This window comes from Marmota flaviventris, chromosome 9 (genome assembly GCF_047511675.1).
Source record: "Marmota flaviventris isolate mMarFla1 chromosome 9, mMarFla1.hap1, whole genome shotgun sequence".
NCBI classification, from domain to species: Eukaryota; Metazoa; Chordata; class Mammalia; order Rodentia; family Sciuridae; genus Marmota; species Marmota flaviventris.
In genome coordinates, this window is record NC_092506.1 from 118,812,909 (window position 1) to 118,835,387 (window position 22,479).

Below are 22,479 nucleotides of genomic sequence, written 5' to 3' on the forward strand. Positions count from 1 at the left end.
AGATTTCTGCAATAAAGCATTAGGAGAGATGGCAATCTTGAGGCGAAGGAACCCTGTCTTTAGGGGTGAACTCTGAGTCTAGTGGTAGGGGTCTTCTTTTGTAAGAAGGCCTGTTTGTGATGGTTTTCACAAGTTTCTGATGGTTTCATTCCTGCAATCTAGGGAAGATCAGTGACAATCTTTGAGTCTTCAAATTAGAAAAACTTTGACTATTTGGATGGGAGTATAAGTACAATGCCACTTAGTGTTTGTATGTGTTCATCAAGCAGAACAAATTTGGGATAAATGTCCCATTGAAATTATGAGAGTAGAAAATCCTACTAGGAAATTAATGGGAAGCAAGGAATTCTTAAATGAATTCTAAAATGAAATGCATAAGGCTTTACATTGCTTAATTATTTGTATTTTAAAATCATTGTATTTAATTGACTGGTTTCATTGTTTTAATTATTATATCAATAGCTTCTTGAGCGCATTTACTGACTTACTTATGACTTTTTTAAAGTTTTTTTTTAAATTTTATGATGTTAAGGTGGATTCTCTTACAATGGAATTTTTAGAAATCTCATGGTTTCAGCTGGGGAGAAGGTACTACTCGATAATGAGAATAATTGTTCTATATTTCTTAGTTCAGAATATTTATGCCTCTTAAGTACTGAGCAGCAAGGCACCCTGTGGTTTTTTGGGAGGTTGCCAGGTCCTGAGCAGGAGCCATGGTTTCAGTCCACAGTGGGAAGACATTGTCCCTGCCCTTTGGAGATTATAGTCCTAAAACAAGACAAACAGGCAACACAATAAGGATTATAGTGGTGATGTGAAGGAGGCACAGGAACCCCCTAACAGGCAGGGCGTACTAGTAAGGTCTTTCTGAAAAAGGGAGGTTCAGAGCATGTTTTCCTGAACAATTTATATTTGAATAGTGACCTGCAAAATGAAAGCCATTAGCCAGGCCAGGACAATGGTCCTGAGACCCCATAGTGTATGGATGGCAGGAATAGAATGAGGAATATGAAGAACTATAAGTGTTTGGGGCAGTGTGAGGAGGGAACAAGGCCAAAGCAGTCCATCAAGGAACCTACCAAGTATGTTCATTCTCCCTTGTGCCCACTAGGAGCAGCATCCTCATGTCCAAAAAGGAGCATTTATTCTACATCTTACATTTACCGTGTGGGCAATAGGGACTACGATGTTCCTTTTCATTGGGAGTGAAGACATATGTTTTCTCTCCAGAGCTTGCTTTGTTTTCAGTGTGGGCAAGATCAAAAAGAAGAAAATGCAGCTGAGTTTGGAAAGACAGTAAATAGTAAAATCCTGAAAAGTGCTTTGATGTAACATGACTAGGTCAATATTTAGGTGACACAACGAGCTAAAAGCTTTATTGGGCTGGTTTGAGGACTGAGCTAAAATTGAGAAGCAGAGAAGGTGAGTGTTGGCATCTAGGGACCCTTTCAGGATGTGTGGCTCTTAAAGGGCAAAGAGTGAGAGAACTGGTTGGAGGGGACCATTCCTATACCCTCTCTATCTATCTGATGTGGGAGGTCCTAGACAGGTTTCTATGATGATTGAGGTCAGTTAGTTTGTAAGTAAAAGTGGGAGGTCACAAGGGAGAGGGAGTTATGCCATAAAGCAACATTCCAAAGCAGGTGGTAGATGGGAGTGGGATGCACACATAAAGCATTAGAAGAGATGGCAATCCTGAAGGGAAGGAACCCTGTCTTTAGGGGTGAACTCTGAGTCTAGTGGGAGGGGTCTTCTTTTGTAAGAAGGCCTGTTAGGACAGGAAGAAGGAGGGATGCCTTTCTCATATCAGATAGGAAAATAGATGTGGTATATGTAGAAATAGGTGATTTGACAGTTAATATTCAAGTAGCATATTAATACGGGAAATAGAGGGTAACTATGGCTTGCTCATCTCCAAAGCACTAGGGCAGGTAGGACTCCTGAAATTTACCAACTTAAGCTCTGGGAAGGAGAGAGCCACATGCAAAGAATCCTGGCTCCCAGCATGCTGATCAGCTGAGTGGTCATCAGCAGCAAACCAGACTCCAGGCTTTTGCCCCAGTAGCCTCACTTTTCAACTTGTATCCTAGTACCACCGTGGAGGCCCTGTCATTGCAGTGCAAGTAGAGAATGAATACGGTTCATTTAATAAGGACAAAGACTACATGTCTTATGTAAAGGAGGTAAGACACTTGGTTATCTCCATATTACTTGTCTCCTTGCTCAATCTGTGTCTTCTCCAGCATGCAAGTCTTATTCCCTGCTACATGGGTCACTGCTAGGCTCTGTCCATTATGAGCACATGTTAAGTTCAGGTTCAAATTCTCTGTGAATATTCAGTATTCTTAAGGCAATCAAGATGAACTTAAATAACTTTGTGATGAAACCAATCACCATGTTTTGAAGGTAATTCCTTTCTGTTTACAATCTCTATGACCCTCTTGAAAGCTGGAGGCTGGTAAACTTACATTCATAGTAAATCAATAACTTGGTGATAATGGCTATCAACTTGCAGTTTTCTGGCCCTTCTTCTGTTCTTTTTGCTCCTCCATGGGTAGATTTCTCAGGCAGTGATGAACTAAAGTCCTGTCTGGTGTCTTTTTGGTTGCCTCAGGCCCCTCCTATCCCTGGATTCCTACATTCAAGAAGCTGATAAGGGTCACTCTAAATTGGACTCTGTCCTCAGGGTGCCAAACAGGATGTAGGGCCACATGATGTAAGCTGACCCATCCAGACTAGTTCCTCCTGGTTATCTCTGTCCACACAGAGACATTGTGTGAATGGCCTGGAGATGATAGGAATTGTTTGCTAGCCTGGGAAGGGGAGGAAAGGAGGGCAGGACTTCTTCTACCTTATCTCAGACCCAGAGCTATAGAGTTGGCTTACCATGGACTGAACCTCTGAAACTATAAGCCAAAATAATTTTTTTCTTTTCTAAATTGTTCTTGTCAGATTTTTTTTGGCCACAGCAACAAAAAAAGCTGACAAAAATAGGGTCTGTGAATAATTACATTTCCTAAGTTGTAGATGGTCAGACTCTGAACTTAAACACTTTTTTTTCTTACATTTTCATTGATGTATTACAGTGGTACTGATGGAATTTGTTGTTGCATATTTGTACATGTACACAATATCCAATATAATAATATAATTTGGCTAGTATCACTCCCCAGTACTTTTCCCCCTTTTCCCTATGCCCCACAGCTTGGTGCCTTTCCTCTATTGATCTCCCTTTGATTTTTATGAGATCCATCCCCATCTTTCTTTTCCTTTTCCTCGTTAGCTTCCACATATGAGAGAAAGCATATAATCCTTATGAAGTCAAAATACTTTAAAATTTGCCAGCTTTCTGTTACTGTAAATGAATGAATACTTGAGATAATCAACTTACAAGCAAAAAGGGTTTATTTTGGCTCATAGTTTTGGAGGTTTTAGTTCATGATTTGTTGACCCCACTGCTATTGGACCTGTTTTCAGGCAGCACATCATAGTGGAGTGTATGCCAGAAAAAAACACTCACCTCACAATTTCTTTTGGGGCTGCACCCCCAGTGTTGTAAAAATCTCTCATTAATCCCCACCTATTAAATTTCTCACCATCTCTCAATTGCTTCTTGCTGTGGACCAAGACTTTACACAGCCTTTGGGGGACACTCCAGATCCAAAAGATGACACTTTTTTGTAGGTCATACTCTTCCCATCTGAGTACAATTGCCTTTATTTCCTAATTTCCTTATTTATCCTAACCATAGGAGTGAGGGAAGTGGGTTCATTTTGTTCATTTTTTTCTCAACAGGCCTTGCTGAAAAGAGGGATTGTTGAGATGCTCTTGACCTCTGATAATGAGAAGGAAATTGAGCAAGGTTCTGTCGAAGGAGGTACAAATTTAGAGTTATTTCAAAGTAGAACTCAGAGATGCTTAATAGCCAATGTAAATTGTCAACTAGCCTCAGAAAGAACCAAGTGTATCTTTGGTGCCTTTTTTCCCCCATATGCATTGAGACTGATCCCAGAGATTTGATTACAAATGTGGCTTCTTTAAACAGCAGTAATGAAATTCCTCTTCATGAGGGCACTTTGCCATTTTTCATGACTTCTGTGGCTAGGAATCTGGGTTGATATGACTCAGCATCCAGGACATCCCCACCAAGATGTAAAATTGGTGGGGAACCAAAGGATGGATGTGTATGGAACCTGGCATAGACAAAAGTTCCAGTTCTGAGAGTCTATAGCTTCAGGTTTGGTTTAGAAACTTAGCAGATCCCAGAGAATGAACTACCAGGACAATTCAAAGCAAAATCACAAGGTTACAATAGTGAGGGGAATGGCCAATTTATGAGCAAGTAGGTAGGTTCAGGGAACATTTTGTCAGATGATCTTTAAAGCAGACTTGCAGCTGTTGTGAACTGCTATCTTCTTTTTAGTGGCTCTTCCCACTTTATTATGGTGCCCTGGAAAGTATGCTGAGCCTGAGACCAGATAATCTGCGTTCAGTTTTTAGATCAAGTTTTTAACTTTGGACTGTGTCTTCACACAAATGTGGCTAAGTTTAACTGTTCTTCTCTGTAATGATGTTTATCGTTGCCAATGGTCATGATAGCACTTTGTGATTTGCAAAGTGAACTACAGCAATGTCTCATAATCCTTTCTACTCAGTGTGACTCTTGCCATGTGCAAGGTGGACCTCCATCCCTTCCCTCAGGGCTCTTGTCACAATGCCTCAGTGGTCTATCTCTTCTCTCTACAGCACTGACCACTGTCAATATGGATTCGTTTAATGAGAAGTTCTTTTCTAGGTTTCGTCAAATGCAGGTAAGACAGCCTAGAGATGAATTTAACCCTTTCTCTTGCTATAACCTCTTGAACCTGTGCAACTGGTGATCAGTGAACAGGTGATCAAGGGGGTTTGATAAGAAGACTGCCTGTCTTTACTCTGGGCACTGGTAGCATTCAAAGCCATGTTGGGAGCATGTTTGCCTTCCGGGGTAGGGAACCAGGAAGAAACCATGCTTGTATCACTTTCTGTTCATAGAACATGTTCATGGAGATGACTCTGAGAAGGATGAGAGGCTTATATCAGGAAACACCTAAGTAAGGATCAGTGGGAGCTGATATTCTCTTTCTTATATGAGTAAAGATCATGGAAATGGGCTATATGTATTTCTTATGAAGAACACATGATTTTTTTTTGGTTTGGTTTAGGCTTTTTCAGCTAACCAGTACAAATTATGGAACAGAGTGAGAATTTTATGCAAATATTTAATAAACACAGAGTAAGCAGGTCCTTTCCTCCCAGAGGGTAACCTCCTGTGATAGATACATAGATAGACAGAGCACAGTCCATGCCTCCAAGGAAGGGTGTCCTTTCTCAGTACCACTAGGGTGTGTTTGTCATAACCAAGCATGGTTGTGGTCCCTGCAGAACTGGCTTCCCTGATTTCCTTTCACCCTGGGGTCACATCTGCACCCCCTGTGGTGGCCTGCAAGACCTGGTATGATGTTACCCTCTCCTCCTTTCTATCCCCTGTCCACTCTTCTGGCCCTGAGGTAGGAAGTCCTCACTACCATTTCTGCTCATTGGTCTCCCATAGCATTGGCTTGAGGGCCCTCTCTCCAGTACTAGTCTCTTCTCCACAAGTAGTCATTCTTGCAATTAAAGAACCAATCAAATTTCCTTTTCTCATCAATTTTCACACAGTTCTCCATAACAAAGGTTAATCATCAGATCAGAATAATTAGTGTTTCATCTCCTTATCATTTCTTTGTGTTTGGGGAATTCAAACTTCTGTCTTGTAGTTTTCATAAAGGAGTATTGTAAACTGCATTAAACCTACCATGCCATGGAACATTAGAACTCATTCTTCTTATCTAACTGGATTTTGGTACCTGTTATTCAGCCTTCTCCTAGCTCCTTATGCCCTACTTTTCCTAACCTCTAAAAATCACTATTCTATTCTTTGAAATCAACAATTTTTAGCAATAAGGCATTTTAAAAATTGAGACATATTATTTGTACATTTTAATGAGATTTATTATGATAATTCAATGCATGTGTATAATATGTAATGAACAAATCAGGGTAATAAGAACTTTTGTCTTCTGGAATGTTAATCATGTTTAGGTTTTAGAAATTTTGTACTCTTCTAGTTATTTTGAAATATATTATAGGTTGTCATAACCAATAGTTACTACACTGTGCCATAGAAAAACCAGAACTAATTCCTCCCCTCTGTGTTTTGGTGCCCATTTCTTTCCACCTTCCTTTCTCCCTGCCATCCCAGTCTCTAGTGTCCTCTATTCCATTCTGTTCTTCTATGAGATCCACTTTCTAGTTTCCACAAACTAGTGAGAAGATGTGGTATTTCTTTCTGTGTCTGGCTTTTCACTTGATATGATAGATCCAATTCCACCCATGCCGTAACTTCCGTACTGTTTTACTAATTTACATTCCTGCTAACATTGTATATGAATTCCTCTTTGTCTTCATCCTCACTAGCACTTGTTCTTTTTTTTTTTATCGTTTTGAATAGTCATTCTAACTATGGTAATATGCTATTTCATTATAGTTTTGATTTGCATTTCTTTGGTATTTAGTGATATTCAATATTTTTCATATACTTGTTTACTATTAGTATATCTTGAGAAATGTCTATTTAGATATTTATTTATGCCCAGTTTTTAATAGAATTATTTATTTGTTTACTTTTGTATCACTTTTGAGTTGTGAATTTTTTTATATATTCTGGAAATTAGACCCTTGTTGGATGAGTTTGAAAATATTTTATCTCATTTGGCAGGTATTGATTGTTTCCATTGCTATGAAAAAGCTTCTAAATTTGATAAAATTTCATTTGTCTATTTTGATTTTGTTGCCTGTGCTTTTGAGGTTTTATTTTAAAAATGTCCTTGCCTACACTGGTTTCTTGAAGTGTTTCCCTGGGTATTTTTTTGAATAGTTTTATAATTTCAGTTCTTAAGCTTTTGGTGTGTTGCCAGTTGAGTTTTGCATATGGTGAAGACAAAGGAGTCTAATTTCATTCTTCTGCATATTGAATATCCAGTTTTCCCAGCATCATTTATTGAAAGACTATCCTTTCTAACTATGTGTTTGTGGCAATTTATTGAAGGTCAGTTGGTTGTAGATATGTGGATTTATTTATGCCTCCTCTTTTCTGTTCCATATGGAACAGTGTCAGTGTTTTAGTCTCTATGCTCGTTAACTGGTTACATAGTTTTGTGGTATGTTTCAAAGCCAGGTATTGTGCTTCCTCCAATTTTGTTCTTTGGCTCAATATTGCTTTTATACTAGTAAAAGGGTCTTTTGTAGTCCCATATGGATATTAAGATTTCTTCATGTGAAGAATGTCATTAATATCCTTCTGGGAATTTGATGGAATCTGTAGGTTGTTTTGTATAACGTGGACATCTTAACTACTAATTCTTCTAATTCATGAACATGGGATCTGTTCATTTCTATGTGACCTCTTCAATGTCTTTCATCAGTGTTTTATAATTTTCATTATAGAGTTTATTCACTCCCTCCATTAAATTTATTTCAATGTATTTTTATTTTATTGTTTCTTTTGTAGCAATCATGACTGGATTTGCTTTCTTGATCTTTTGTCAGCTATTTTGTTATTGTATATAAGTGGCACTAATTTTTGTATATTAATTTTGGGTCAACTTTAGTAAATTTTTAACTGCTTTACCAGTTTTTCATGTGGTTTATATAGATGTAAAATTATGTTGTCAGCAAACAGGAATAATCTGACTTCCACCATCCCATCTTAAATATCCTTTATTTTTATATGTTGCCAAATTGCTCTAAGTCAGTATAGTGTTTAATACAAATAGTGAAGGTGGACGTCTCTTTCTTTTCTTTTCTAGGATCTTAGATGACACACTTGCAAATTTTGCTGTTCAGTATAACATTGGCTGTGATTTTATCATATATATAGTCTTGATTGTGTTGTGACACAAATACCAGAAGTTTTGAGAAATGTACTATTTTAGTGTGTTTTCTTCTAGTTTTGGGTAGCCAATCATTTTCAATCTATAGGCAGCATAGTGTAATGGGTAAGAGAATGTTTCTGAAGTTGAACTGGCAAATTCAAATTCCAGTTGAGTGAGCGTTGACGGGTTAATTAACCTCAATTTCTTCATTTGTGAAATGGGGACTGAACACATCTCCTTTTGGGGGTTATTACACAGGAAAAAAGAAATAAATTACTTTAGTCAGTGTGCAGTACATAGTAAAAGTTCAATAATTACTATTGTATTGTGGTAATTATTTTACATAAATAAAGAGTATAATCCATAGAGATGTGCAAACATTTATGAATTCCTTTTTATATTTATTTATTTATTTATTCAATACTGGGGTTTGGACCCAGGATATTGAGCATGCTATGTAAATGCTCTAACGCAAAGCTACATTCTTAGCCCTTTAAAAAAATTGTGATAGGTGTTGCTTGCAAAGGCTGATCTCAACTTGCAATCCTCCTGCCTCAGCCTTCCAGAGTACCGAGGATTACAGATGTGATCCGTTATGCTCAGCTCATTTATGAATTCTCGTATACTGAATTGTTTATTGGCATAAACATACAAAATACAAACTATTAAAAATTAAGAAATAAAGAGAACTTTGGCACAGGCCTATAATCCCAGCTACTTATGAGGTTGAGGCAGGAGGCTTGTGAGCTTGAGGCTCAGCAACTTAGCAAGACTCTGTCTCAAAGTAAAGAATAAAAAGGTTTGGGATATAGTTCAGTGGTAGGGCATCCCTGGGTTAAATCCCCTGTACCAAACACACACACACGAAAAGTATGAGGATGAGCATAATAACAATGGACACTTCCACACAAGAGTGGTATGGATTGAAATAAGGGCAAATAGAAAGTGAAAATGCAGACAGGATAATTTAGTTCTGGTGGTTAGGGTTAGAGCCGGAGTTAAATGGTGGCTCTAAGAGCTGTGTGATCTCTAAGCCTCAGTTTCAGACAGTCAGTAATTGTATTCAGATCCTTGTGTATCTAAAATAAATTCTCTGAATACCAGCCTTGCATAAGACCAGGTTGACTTTACTGATGCTACCCTAGGAATAGCAGGGAGGCACATGAAACTAGAGGAAGCCAAGAGACCCTGGGCACTTAGGAAGAGTGGAGGATCTAAAGCTGTGGAGGATGAAGGTATAATGTGTAAGGGGTAATGACGTTTGGATCACAAAGGGAGCTCTGACTTGGGAAAAAAGTGTAAACATAAGATCCTCAAATTCCCATCTATTGTATGCAGGTTTTTTGGCCATTCTTGTTTTGTTTTTTATCAGACTTAGTATTTGCCTTTGTTTGTTCCTAGAGAAATAAGCCCATTCTGGTTATGGAATATTGGACTGGCTGGTTCGACAATTGGGGAAGGAAACATCATGTTAAAAGTGTGGATGGTAAGTGTTTTGCAGTTTTCAACTCCAAGTTCAGATGGCCTTGAGTCATGGATACTGATATTATTCTCTGCTAATCTAGAACTGTTACCAGAGGTGGTATTGGGAATCTGGAGGCTGCAATGTGTTTCTTGGCTCTTGTGTTCTTGTAGGGGAAAATTTCAGGCAAGATATGAAATATAATAAAAATATAGCAGAATTAATTAGGAAAGAAATAATTCTCTAAAGGGAGGGAAAGAGAGATGGGTTGTCTCTACTAAAAGGAGAGAGTGATGTTGTGCCCACTTTGTTCCCCAGTTTTATTGAGTCTTTGGAAAGTTTCTGAATTGTCCCACCCAATCACCACTTCTCAATTTTTGACAGTAGAATAGTATCAGATTTTTAAGTCCCCAGAGCACATGGTTTTACCCATAGGTACCTAAGCAAAACCCACTTGTGGCGGGGTGGGGAAGGTGGCAGGAATAATGACCTGCTAAAGATCTAAAGGCAACTTTTGGTTTTCTTGGCCTATGCTGACCAGTTCTAACTGGAACTTGTTCTTACATATTCTGTGGTCATGGGCTTTTCTTTTAAATTATTCTGTTTTTCTGGGTCTTGGAATCTTTGGTCTGTATAAAGGTCACATACCCCCCTGGCCAAGGTAATTTGCATTCTTACCAGCAGGGAGGATCTTAAATTCCTCAGCCCAGAGAATAGCCCTAAGGAAAACAGGTTGTTTGTCAAAGGATATAACATCCTATTGACTTAAGCCAGAGTAGAGCCAAAATGGAGTTAGGTAAATTACACTTTGGGTAAGTTGCTTTTTGAAAGAAAGTCTTTGGGTCTTTGTGTAGACTCAGTTTATAGAATTATCCCCTTAATTTCGTGTTTCTACTGATCATGTCTATATGCTACCTATCCAAGTTTATGTATGTATGTATATATATATATATATATATATATATATATATATATATATATATATATTTCCATATGAAAATTATAAAAATATATTTATGTTTTTAAGTGCTATAATCAGTCACCTACTACTTTTCTCTAAAGAATAGAGCTCTAAAACACATTATTTTCTTCAAAAGTTACCATATATGTTATATTTCTTGCTCAATTTAAGTTTTTATATGTGTCTCACATCTGGGAAGATGAGACTTAAAGGGTTAACCTGCTCATTTAGTCACATAAAATCATTGAACTTCTACCATGTATACACTTATCCAGCCTCTGAAGATACATTGTTGAATAAAAATTACGTGATTTCTACCCTGCAATAAGCCTATAATTTAGTGGAATCAGCAGATCATTAGAAAGCAAATCAATATATAAGTTCACATTCAGCAGGTACTCTAAAACAAACGAATGTGCAATATTACTGTGTTTCTATGCAGTGCCTCCAGAGACACTATCCTAGAAGGTGGGAATGAAGGCACACTAATTTTTTTATAAAATTAAAAAATGAAAAGAATAAAAAGTAGGTACTTATGTACCTTAAGGGTTTTTGATACTTTTGTAAATTACAGTCAAATTATGTCAGTGCTGTGGGGTAAAAATTTTCAAAACTGCTCTTGGTCCTGGCAAGATTTAGTTTCTTAAAGTAGTTCTGACTGATTCTATCACTTCCTGGTTGGAATTTTAGTGGAGGTTTGATGAAAAAATAATTAACTGATTGTGTTTGAAATAATAGTTTTTACCCAAGACTACTTTCTTTCCTTAATTACTAATTTTCTGTATGTTTTCCACTTCCCCCTTTACAGAAGTTGAACAAACTGTGTCTGAACTTATCAACCGTGAGATCTCCTTCAACGCATATATGTTCCATGGTGGAACCAACTTTGGTTTCATTAATGGAGCTGTATATTTTGGGATGCACAGAGGCGTTGTGACTAGCTATGGCAGGTGTTGGTGGGTGTGGTCACCTTCCCAGTTAGAGTATTGCTGGAGCTTTAGGGAGGAGACTCTAGAATCATATTTTAACATCACGGGGTTTTGACCTATAATCTCTGCTGAACATTTATTTTCTTATCTGCTTTCTTTTCTTCTGTGATGTTTTTAACTCTCCAGCAGGCTGTCATTTCAGGAGACAGGGCTTCGTGGCACTTTGAGCTCTGCCTCATTTGTGTTGTCCACTGACTCTGTGACCAGAACCTCTAGAAGAGACAGGACACAAACTATGATTGCTATCAAGCACAGCTGGGCACAGCTGGAAAAATCCAGATTGAGGAGTGAACAGAGTCTCCATCAGAAAGTAAAATGCCCAGGGTGGGCTCAGTGTTATGGGAGATACAAGTCCCCAGGAAGGGTGTGAGGAGTGTTCTTACATTTCATGCTCATGTACTAGCCTATGATGGAACATTCTGGAGGCAGTTAATATATTTTCCTTCTCTCTCACTCTCAGAGGCCCTGACCTATCCCATGCTCTAGTGCTAAAACAGGGCCTGATGTGGAGGGCTGCGTGGCCTGTGACCCTGCCTTGGGTGTCTTGCAGACTATGATGCTGTGCTGACAGAGGCCGGAGATTACACAGAAAAATATTTCAAGCTTCGCAAACTCTTTGCATCTATTTCAGGTACTCAACACCCATTTGGTGGAAGGATGGCCACCCTATGGAAGAGTGAGGACAGGGAACAGTCTCTTCTATAAACATCAGTTTAATGAAGTTCCTGAGGGTAAAGGCAATCTTAGGTTCCAATTCTGGCTTTCCCACTTAAAAGTTGGGTGGTTTTGTATAAGCATTTCTAAGTCTTTTAGCTGAAAAATTAAGATAATGATATGAGTTTCCTATGATGGTGGTGAAGACTAAGTTCCTATTTGTAAAATTCTTAGTACTGTGTATGACTTAGGAACCCCATAGATAAAAAGAAAAAAACCCTCATTCTGTTTAATTTTATTTCACTAAATAAAGTCAGTTAGCCATCTACTAAGGCCTACAAACTAGGCCTAACATTGTAAAAGGTATAAGACAGAGTTCCCATCCCCTAATAGCCCTTTCTCTTCTATGGTTCTGTGTCTACCAGTTATGTGTGTTTACAAAATGGCTTCAACTTAGTTCTTGCCTATTTAGCATCACTTTTGGAGAAGCACATGCATATCCTAGCATAGATCTCATTTCTCTTGCTTACTGAGGGATACAAGGAATCAGGAATAAGAGTGAGGAGGCTAAGAGAAGGCAGTGGTAGGCATTTCTTGCCCTGTGACTCATTTTCTTTGTAGCAAAGCCCCTGCCCCTCTCACCTCAACATACTTTGAAGACCGTGTACCCTTCTGTGAGACCATCTCACTTCTTACCACTGTGGGAGGTCCTTCAGTACTTAAATGAGGTGAGCCCTGCTTTGGCACCAGCCTAGAATTGACCATTACAGAGATGGGGGGAAAGGACTGAGACCAGGGTGTAGAGATTCCTTCAAGGCTAACTTCACTTAGCATTATCTTCTCTAACTCCATCTATTTACCTGAAAATACAATGATTTTATTCTCTTTTATTGCTGAGTAAAATTCCATTGTGTATATATGCCACATTTTGTTTTTATCCATTCACCTATTGAAGGGCATCTAATTTGCTACCACAGTTTAGCTGTTGTGAATTGTGCTGCTATAAACATTGATGTGGCTGTGTCCCTGTAGTATGCTGTTTTTAAGTTCTTTGGGTATAAACTGAGGAGAGGGATAGCTGGATCAAATGGTGGTTCCATTCCCAGTTTTCCAAGGAATCTCCATACCGCTTTCCATATTGGTTGCACCAATTTGCAGTCCCACCAGCTAAGTGAAGTTAGCTAATCCTAAAAAAACAAATGCCAAATGTTTTCTTTGATATACGGTGACTGCCTCATAGTTGGGTAGAGAGGGGGAGCATAGGAGGAACAGACAAACTCTAGATAGGGCAGAGGGATGAGAGGGGAAAGAGGGGACAGGGGGTTAGCAATGATGGTAAAATGTGATGAACATCGTTATCCGAAGTACATATATGAAGACATGAATTGGTGTGAGCATACTTTATATAAAAACAGAGATATGAAAAATTATGCTCAATATGTGTAATAAGAATTTTAATTCATAAAAACAATAAAGAACACTTCTATTACTCCTTAAAAAAGAGATTTCTTCAAGGAACTTTTATTGTGAAGTATAAAAATTAATCCTTGGCATTATGTCTAAACATAGAGCCATGGAATAAGACCCACCAGTTCCTTTTGGGAGAACTGTGAAGAGGTTTAAACTTGAAGAATAAATGTTGGTGGAGGTGAATAGCAGGATTATAGAGGATATTGTATTTGACTGGTGAATATTGTGATGGCGTCCATAAAGGACTAGATCAGAGCTGGGAACCCATGTAACTGAACTGCTATCTTGATTCACCATCAACTAGTCTAGTCACTGAACTAGTATGGATCTCTGTTCCCCTTTGCAATTACAGTATGTACCCTATTTTGAAGAAAATTTGAAAAATTTTCAAAAACAAAGTCATGTGGTTTTTCACCTCTTATTTCACTATTTTAGATAAAAAGTAGAGACAAGCACATGCTAAGTAAATATTACTTAGTGAATACATCATCTCTTGACTTTAATTGTTTAGGATGTAATTTGTTTACTCAGTTGATAGATTCTTATGATTACAGAAAGTATGCTCTCTTCACCAGCACCTGAATTTCCTAGTCGGTAGAGACCCAACTTATAAGAGCATGGTCACATAGCATTTGTTCTATTATTTTCTATTCAGTGAACTCTTGAGGACCAATAAGTGGTTCAACAGTGATGAGGGTCTCAGACAGCAAGATCCTGACTTCTCATCCCTTTGGCTTCTGTTCCTGTCTTGTCTTCCTCATAGCCAGTGAAGTCACATATTCCAGTCAACATGGAGAATCTTCCAATAAACAATGGCAGTGGTCAGTCCTTTGGATTTGTCCTTTATGAGACTTCAATCTGTTCTGGAGGCCGCCTGCATGCTGAAGTTCATGATATTGGACAGGTAGCTATCAATAAGTATCCCAAGTGGTGAGCCTGGTGTTTATCTAACTCTGTAATTGAAGAAGCAAATTAGTTGCTGATCTGCTTTACTATATGGTAGTGTTTAAAGCACCTACTATGGGGGAGGCATTGAGATTATAAAGTCAAATAAAACAGACTTCCATTTTACTTTAACACAAATTATTTTGGGAATTCCCATTGAGCTTCTAAACATTTGTTAGTCCCTGCCCTGCCCTCATATTGACCTCCTTTTGCCTCAACCACAGCCTGTCTTCTCCTTTTCTTCAGGTGGCCCAGTCTTATGCTTTTTTTTTGTAGGTGTTTTTGAATTACACAATTTTAGGAGTTCTGAATGAGAAAGTTCAGGACCTGTTCATTCCTAATTTCACGGTATGTAGTTCTAAAATCCAGGTGTTGCCCTTGAACCACTGCTAACAGGTAAATATGTCCGGTTCCTGAGATCCCTCCTTCTCCTCCACTATGCTTTGGTGTATCTTCTCATATAGAGCTGCTGCAGGATTGTGCAAGGGTATAAGGTGTATCCCAAGCCCTGGTGTTTCGAACTTACAGCCCAGAAGTTCTAGTGAGAGTGTACTTTCTCCTCTAGGCAAGAGTCATTCCCAGCCTCTATTTAGGTCTCCGATCAAAGGCATAAGTAAGCTTCTATCTTTTTAATAAGATCAGCAGAAGAAAAGGGCAGATGTAATATGTAATAGAAGCACACCCATCTCTTTACTGGAGAGGGAGCACTGCTGGGCTGTGGGGCATCCTTTATCCCTTTTGCTTTTGTTTCCTTCTGGGACTTGGAGGAAATAATGAGTTCTAGAATATGAGTCCTAACTGGCTATATAGTCTCCATTAACCATTCTGCCCCAAACAGGAATGTCAACTTCTCAGGATCCTGGTGGAGAATCAAGGACGAGTAAATTTTTCATGGAAAATTCAAGATGAGAGGAAAGGTGATATCAGGGCCTGAGAAGCAGGCAGTGGTTTCACTTTAGTTACTTAGAATGAATAGTTGGGGCTGTGTTGGGGTTGGGAGAACAACAGTGGACCCCTCAGCATGGGATACTGAGGATCTAGGACCAAAGATGACAACTCTTTTTCTTGCCCTTTCCTGCCTTTTCCACTTCTCCAGGGCAGGAAAGTAGAACAGTTATTGGGTGCTGGTTTGTCCAAGAGCAGGGCCCAGTCTCTTTTTGGGAATTTTAAGAAATGTTCCAATACTAAGTGGGAACGTCTTTATAGTTTAAGTATACAAGCAGAAACCTCATTCACAGCTGTCACATAGACGTCCTCCTGACTGTGCCCCCGTCACAAGGCATACATATGTCTTCATGTCTTTGTCCCAGATCCTGAAGAATATCTAGTCCTTGTTTCTGTTCTCTTTACTGCCTCCCCTCTGCAGGATTAATTGGCCCTGTTAAAATCAATAATGTTTCTCTGGAGGGTTTTACCATCTATTCTTTGGAGATGAAGATGAACTTCTTCCAGAGGTATGCTCCTCTCTACCTCCAAAGACACAATGAGTGATCAGCTGCCTTGGTTATTTTTCTGTTGGTATTAAAAAAAATCTAAGGCTGGGAATTTTGAGAACAAAAAATGTTTATTTACTTCACAGTTCTGTCATTCTGAGGGCATGGTGCTGGCACCTGGTCTGCTCTGTTGTGGGCTCATAGTGGGTGGCTTTCCACAATAGGAATGTTTGCAGGAAGGCCAAGCATGTGGGGTGGCCTCACTATAATAAGCCATTCTCATACATACTAATCCACTCTGAAACCATATTAATACATTCTGAAATTGGTGACCCTGTGATCTAGACATTTCTTGGTCCTCCCAATTCTTAAAGTTTTCACCATCTCAATACCACCACTCTGGGGACCAAGCTTCCAAGATGTGCTACTCTGGGGTACAAACTCCAACTACATCCAAACCATAGCATCTTTGAGAGTTCGAACTGATCAGTTTGTAAGTGAACAGCCCAATATTCAGAGAACTATGGAATTTGCTCTATATTACCAAGTCCTTTGAATCAGGACTAGAACCCTAGAGCAAGTCTCCTGGTTCTCTTTTTAATACATGCATTCTCATAATCTCACTGAAACAGAATCCTGTGAGGGAAACCTGGGGTCAATATTGGGATGAGAGCTGGGAACCATTTTCCTCTTCCTTATGGTTTGATCCATTTTTTAGGCTCCGTTCTGCCAGCTGGAGGCCTGTATCAGTGAGATATTTGGGCCCTGCCTTCTACCTGGGGACCTTGAAGGCTGGCTCTTTTCCCAGGGACACCTTCCTGGGGCTACCAGTAAGTGAGCCTCCCTCTTCTACTCTGTTCTTCCTAATTTTAAAATTAATATCTAAGTGAGAATATTCCTGAGAGGAATGCTTGCCTTTCCTCCTCTTCCTACTTTAGCCAAGCATTCTAATATTTCTTAATTGCCCTAACTTATCACTTGTTAGAAAATGTATAAAACACAATTTAAAATTCAAATGATGGAAAGAAAATGAATTGTAGGAGTTCTTCTTAAATCCTATTGCTATTCCAATTCATTTGTGCATTTGAAAGCTCAGCACTGCCAAAATTTGTTTTTATATTTAACTTCGCCTACACACACACACACACACACACACAATTACTTTTTTACACTAATGAGATCATATCATAAATTATATTCTGCATTGATTTTGAGGGAGGCCTAAACTGGCCTCCCCTCAAAGTTTTTTATTTATAAACATAAATATATGAGTGTACAATATTAATATGTAGATTGACAAATAATTACAAAATAAACACCTATTAATAATCATTGTGATAAAGAAATAAGTTGTTAGCACAACTCTACAGTTGCTGATGGTTTTTACTTAAAGGTAGCTACTACATTAAATTCTAACACTCTAATTTAGTATTTCTTATAATGAATTCATATAAATTGAATCATATGACATGCATTCCTTTTATTTTTTGGTGTGGAATTAGGGATTGAATTCCCATCCTTGTACAGGTGAAGCAGGTACTTTACTACTGAGCACCTAAGGCAGGTGCTTCACCAGTTGGCCCTTTGTCAGCATTGCTTGTGACATTCAACCATTCACTGATGTTGCATTGATTTGTTCATTTTCACTGTCATTTAGGATTACATTAGCAAATATATGATACTATATTTAACCCTTCTCTTATTATTGGATATGTCTGAAAGTGTTCCCTTACTTTCAGTTTTTAGAATAATTTAATAAGATTTGATAGTTTTTCTTTAAAAGTTTGGTAAAATTCAGCAGTGAAGCTATCTTGCCCTATATTGTTCTTTGCTAAGGCATTTTTTAATTTGAATTAATCTTGTATGTTCAGGTTTTATATGGTAGGTTATATGTGTTCAGAAATTTCTTTCTTTCTTTTAGATTTTACAATGTTAGTATATAGTTGTTCACGATAGTTCCTAATGTTATATCTGGGGTAGAAGTTATAATGTCTACTTTTTATCTGATTTAATTTATTTGGATCTTCTGTCATTTTTGTTTATAAAGATTGTCAATTTTATTATCTTTTCAAAAAACTAGTCTTGATTCCATTGATCACATGTATTATTTTTATTAGTCTCCATTTAATTCTTTTTTATTTCTCTGATCTTTTTTCTTTTCATTTTATTTTTTAAAATTTGTTTTAATTAGTTATACATGGCAGTAGATGTGGTGTAGAATGCACTTTAATGCATCATATATAATGAAGTACAATTTCTCATTCTTCTGGTTATACATGATGTAGAATCCCACTGGTCATATAGTTATATATGTACATAGGGTAATAATGTCTGATTCATTCTACTGTCCTTCCTACCCCATACTGCCTCCTCTCCATTCACTCCCCTCTACCTAATCTAAAGTAACTCTATTTTCCCTAGCCTACTGCTCTCTGACCTTTTAAAATTTATTTTCTACTACTCTTTTTGGGTTTGGGGTTTTCCCCTAGCTTTGCAAGTTGTACTATGAGGTTGTTTGAAATCTTTGAACATTTTTTTTGTAGTGCTGGGGATTGAACCCTTGTACATGCGAGGCAAGCACTCTAACAACTGAGCTCTGTTTACAGCCTGAACTTTATTGATATAGGATCTCATTGCTATAAACATCCCTCTTTGTGTTTCTTTTACTGCATCCCACAGGTTTTGGTATGTTGTATTTCCATTTTATTTGTTTCCAGAAATTTGAATACCTTCCCTTTAATTTCTTCATTGACATGTGGTCATTCAAGAGTTTGTTGTTTAACTTCCATGTATTTGTATAACATCCAAAACTCCTCGTTGATTTCTAGTTTTCTTCCATTGTGGTCAGAGAAGATATGATTTTAGTTTTTTCTAAATTTGTTGAAAGTTGTTTTGTGGGCTAATATTTGATCCATCTTGGAGAATGTTCCATGTGCCAATGAATAGAATTTGTGTTTTGCAGCTATTGGATAAAATGCTCTACAAATACCTCTCAGGTATATTTGTTCTATAGAGCAGATTAACTGCAATGTTTCTGGTTTTATTTTGTGTGGGGTGTGTGTGTGTGTGTGTATGATATGTTCATTGATGCAAGTGAAATCTTTAAGTCTTCAAATATTATTGTATTGGAATGCACCTTACCCTTTAGATCTAATAATGTTTGCCTCATAACATTATGTCTTCCAGAGTTAGGTGCATGTATATCTGTAAGTTGTTATTTCCCCTTGTTAAATTGGTCTCTTTATAATTATTAAGTAACTTTTTTTTGTCTCTTTACAGTTTTTTACTTAAAGTGTACTTTATCTGATGTAGGTACTGCCACTCTAGCTCACTTTGGTTTCTGTTTGTGTGAAACATCTTTTTTCATTCTTTCATTTTAGTCTGTGTGTATCCCTGGCAAGGTGAGTTTCTTATAGGCAGCCTATCATTGGGTCTTTTAAAACAAATCTTTTCAGCTAGTTAAATCCATTTATTGGTGAATGTTTTAGTCAGCTTTTTGTTGTTATGACCAAAAGACCCGACAGGAATAATGTGGAGTTACACTCTTCATGTATTCATATATGAATGATCACAGGAGAGTTATGTTGAATTCATCTTGCTATCTTTCCTATTCCCATTCCACTGATCTCTAATAATATTTCTTGTCTGTTTTTCTGATATTTTCACAGCTATAGAAATTTTCTTTTGATTAAGATTTACATGTTTTATCATTTACCTGTTTTGTTTTTCTTTTTTTAAAAATTTTTTGTCAATATCTTTATGTTTTCATCGATTCTCTCTTGGGTAGCACATAACTTTTTCACTTAAAATTCAGTCCAGCAATCTTTGTGTTTCAATTTAAAGCATTTGAAAGATTCCAGTTTTAAAATTTATTAGGCTAATTTGGTATATCCATTTTGATTCTTTCTCCTTCTGTTCTCCCTATTCTTTTGTCCTCTGATTTTATTTTTGGAAAATTTCTTCTTATTATTCAGTTTACTAACTTTCTTCTCTGCTATGTTTAATATGCTACTCAAAACACCATTAAATATTAATTATTGTGTTTTTCATTGCTGTGACTTAAATACCTGACAAGAACAACTTAGAGGAGGGAAAGTTTATTTTGGCTCCTGAGTTTACAGGTTCAGTCCATGGTTGGCCAACTCCATTGCTCTGGGTCTCAGATGAGGCAGAACACAACTGCAGAAGGGCATGGTGTAGGAAAGCTGTCAGCTCATAACAGTGGGAATACAGAAAGAGTGGTCCTCCAGGGACAAGATATAAACTCCAAAGGTACATCCCCAGTGACCTCCTTATTCCAGGCACAATCTACCTGCCTACAGTGATCACTCAGTATAGTGGTTCTTTCAAATTATCAATCTATTAAATAGATTAGTACAATTATTAGGTAACAGCTCTAATAATCTAATCAATTTATCTTGGAACCCTCCTGCATTATCTATTATATAAGGTTATTGGGGAACAACTCATATCTAAACAATAACACTATATTTTATAGTTCTTTAAATATTTTAATTTGATGCCAGATTTCTCAGTCTTGGTTTATACTTTTGAACATATTAATTTATTTAGCCCAATTATTTCCAAACCTGTGTCTTGCAATTCTGTTATCTGGATCACCTGTGCATTTACTTCTATTGCCTGTTGTTCCTCTTGGTTTTTATTATACTGTCCTTTCCCTTATCTTCCCTTATCTGCTTGCTTATTTTTTTCATTGAGCATCAGACAGATATCTGGAAAATACTATACACACACACACACACATATGTATTTATATTTCTATGTCTAGGATGATGTCATTTTCCTCCAGTGAGGATTTATATCTCTCTTGAGGTGACAGGGTCACTCAGAAGCACATTGCTCTAATTACAAGGATGGAAATGATTTGAAGTGAGGCGTCCAATGAATAGACTATTTCTACTTCACTTTTATCCTATGTTATATCCTCTGGGAGCTCTCAACCAAAGTGTACTTTGTTTAGTAAAGCTTGCTGGCATCCAGTTTTTGTGTCCTTATCCTTATAAAGGTATGAAAGGTTTCATGCAGCTCTTTAGAAGTACTCTTTGAGGAAGTAAATGTTTCTAGTAAAAAAAACTGCCTGGATTGCCCCCCCTTTTCATTATCTTATTTTAGATCTTGGTGCTATAGTTTTTCATTGTATCAGAAGCAGATTAAAAAAGATTATGTAGCTTTTACAGCTGTTGCCACCAGTAGTATTCATCTCTACTACCTAATACTTATTTTCAGAAGCAAAAAGACTCCTTTAGCCTCAATGGTTAAGCACCTCTGGATTCAATCAATCCCAGATACCAAAAAGAAAAAAATATATGTCACATTATGCATTATAGGGATAGGGCAGGAGGAACAGAAACATCATAGTACAGGGCTGGTTCCAGTCCTGTTTTCCTCTCTGATTCCTAGACATCAGGGTTGAACTTCTCAGACTTATTTTTTTTCTGCCTGGCGTGGTGGCACACGCTTGTAATCTCAGCAGCTTGGGAGGCTGAGACAGGAGAATCGCAAGTTCAAAGCCAGCCTCAGCAATGGTGAGGCACTAAACAACTCAGTGAGATCCTCTCTCAAAATAAAATATAAAATATGGCTGGGGATGTGGCTCAGTAGTTGAGTGCCATGAGTTTAATACTTGGTACACCCACCCCCCCCAAAAAAAGATATACTACTTTCTAAACTTTACTTCCACCTTCAGTGTTATAGGTATCTTGCTCTCATTCCCCAAGTGCTTTAAGTTTCACTTGCTGGTGTGAATCTCTTCCTGTATCTCAAGCCTCATCCTTTTCAGGGATGGGTTTCTGGATTTGTGTTCATCAATGGACATAACCTTGGGCGATATTGGAACATTGGGCCTCAGGAAACACTTTACCTTCCCGGAGTCTGGCTTCATCCAGGGGACAATGAAGTAAGTCAGCCCAAATCCTTCCTTGATATCTGATAAACCTTCAGACTATCACTCATCCTCAGAAAAAAAAAATGTCTTTATCTTTTTTACTATTGATTTTCCTTTCCTCCCAGATCATCCTGTTTGAGAAGATATCAAGTGGCTCACACATCTACTCTACAGGCTTGCCCAAGCTGTGACGCTGTATTTACACATTTTTTTGATTGTTGGAGTTTGTTTTTAAGTTTTTTTTTCAGGAAGAAGATTAATGTTAAGAAGATTCCACCCAGTGTTGCCTCCAACAGCAAAAATACAAAGACAACCTATAAAATCAACAAGGCATGGTTACATGTTTTAGAGTATATGGGACTAATTTTTAGGTTTAAACAAGTCTTCAAAATCTTCAATGTCTTGTTTATCTAGATAAACACTTAATACTTAGCAGGTTCAAATGCACCTGTGGCCATAGGCAGATATAAATAAAATAGAAATGATTTGTGCTTCTTTCTCCCTGTACTCAATTGGGAGGATGGGAAGGGTCTATAACCTAGGAGAGAGTAAAGATACTGTGCATCCCATGCAGAGAGAATATTGAATTTACGACTGGCAAATGCATGGTGTGTGTGTGTGTGTGTGTGTGTGTGTGTGTGTGTGTGTGTAGAAGGATGGGGTAGCAGAGGGCAATGAATAATGTCTTTAATCATTTTGTTGTAGGGG

The 22,479-nt window shown here is 37.7% G+C and overlaps 1 protein-coding gene across 1 annotated transcript in view; it reads left to right on the forward strand.

The window, feature by feature from the left end:
• The window catches only part of LOC114100675 (beta-galactosidase-1-like protein 3), a 61,395-nt gene extending 39,433 nt beyond the window's left edge, over positions 1-21,962 (forward strand). Inside the window, exons 7-20 of the mRNA XM_071616998.1 lie at positions 2,091-2,183; positions 3,796-3,877; positions 4,747-4,811; positions 9,354-9,438; positions 11,184-11,321; positions 11,915-11,995; positions 12,640-12,746; positions 14,252-14,392; positions 14,710-14,781; positions 15,272-15,350; positions 15,800-15,887; positions 16,585-16,696; positions 21,667-21,783; positions 21,897-21,962. Coding sequence (XP_071473099.1) covers positions 2,091-2,183; positions 3,796-3,877; positions 4,747-4,811; positions 9,354-9,438; positions 11,184-11,321; positions 11,915-11,995; positions 12,640-12,746; positions 14,252-14,392; positions 14,710-14,781; positions 15,272-15,350; positions 15,800-15,887; positions 16,585-16,696; positions 21,667-21,783; positions 21,897-21,962 — 1,326 coding nt within the window. The remainder of the gene's footprint in view (positions 1-2,090; positions 2,184-3,795; positions 3,878-4,746; positions 4,812-9,353; positions 9,439-11,183; positions 11,322-11,914; positions 11,996-12,639; positions 12,747-14,251; positions 14,393-14,709; positions 14,782-15,271; positions 15,351-15,799; positions 15,888-16,584; positions 16,697-21,666; positions 21,784-21,896) is intronic.
• Positions 21,963-22,479: the final 517 nt, after the last annotated feature.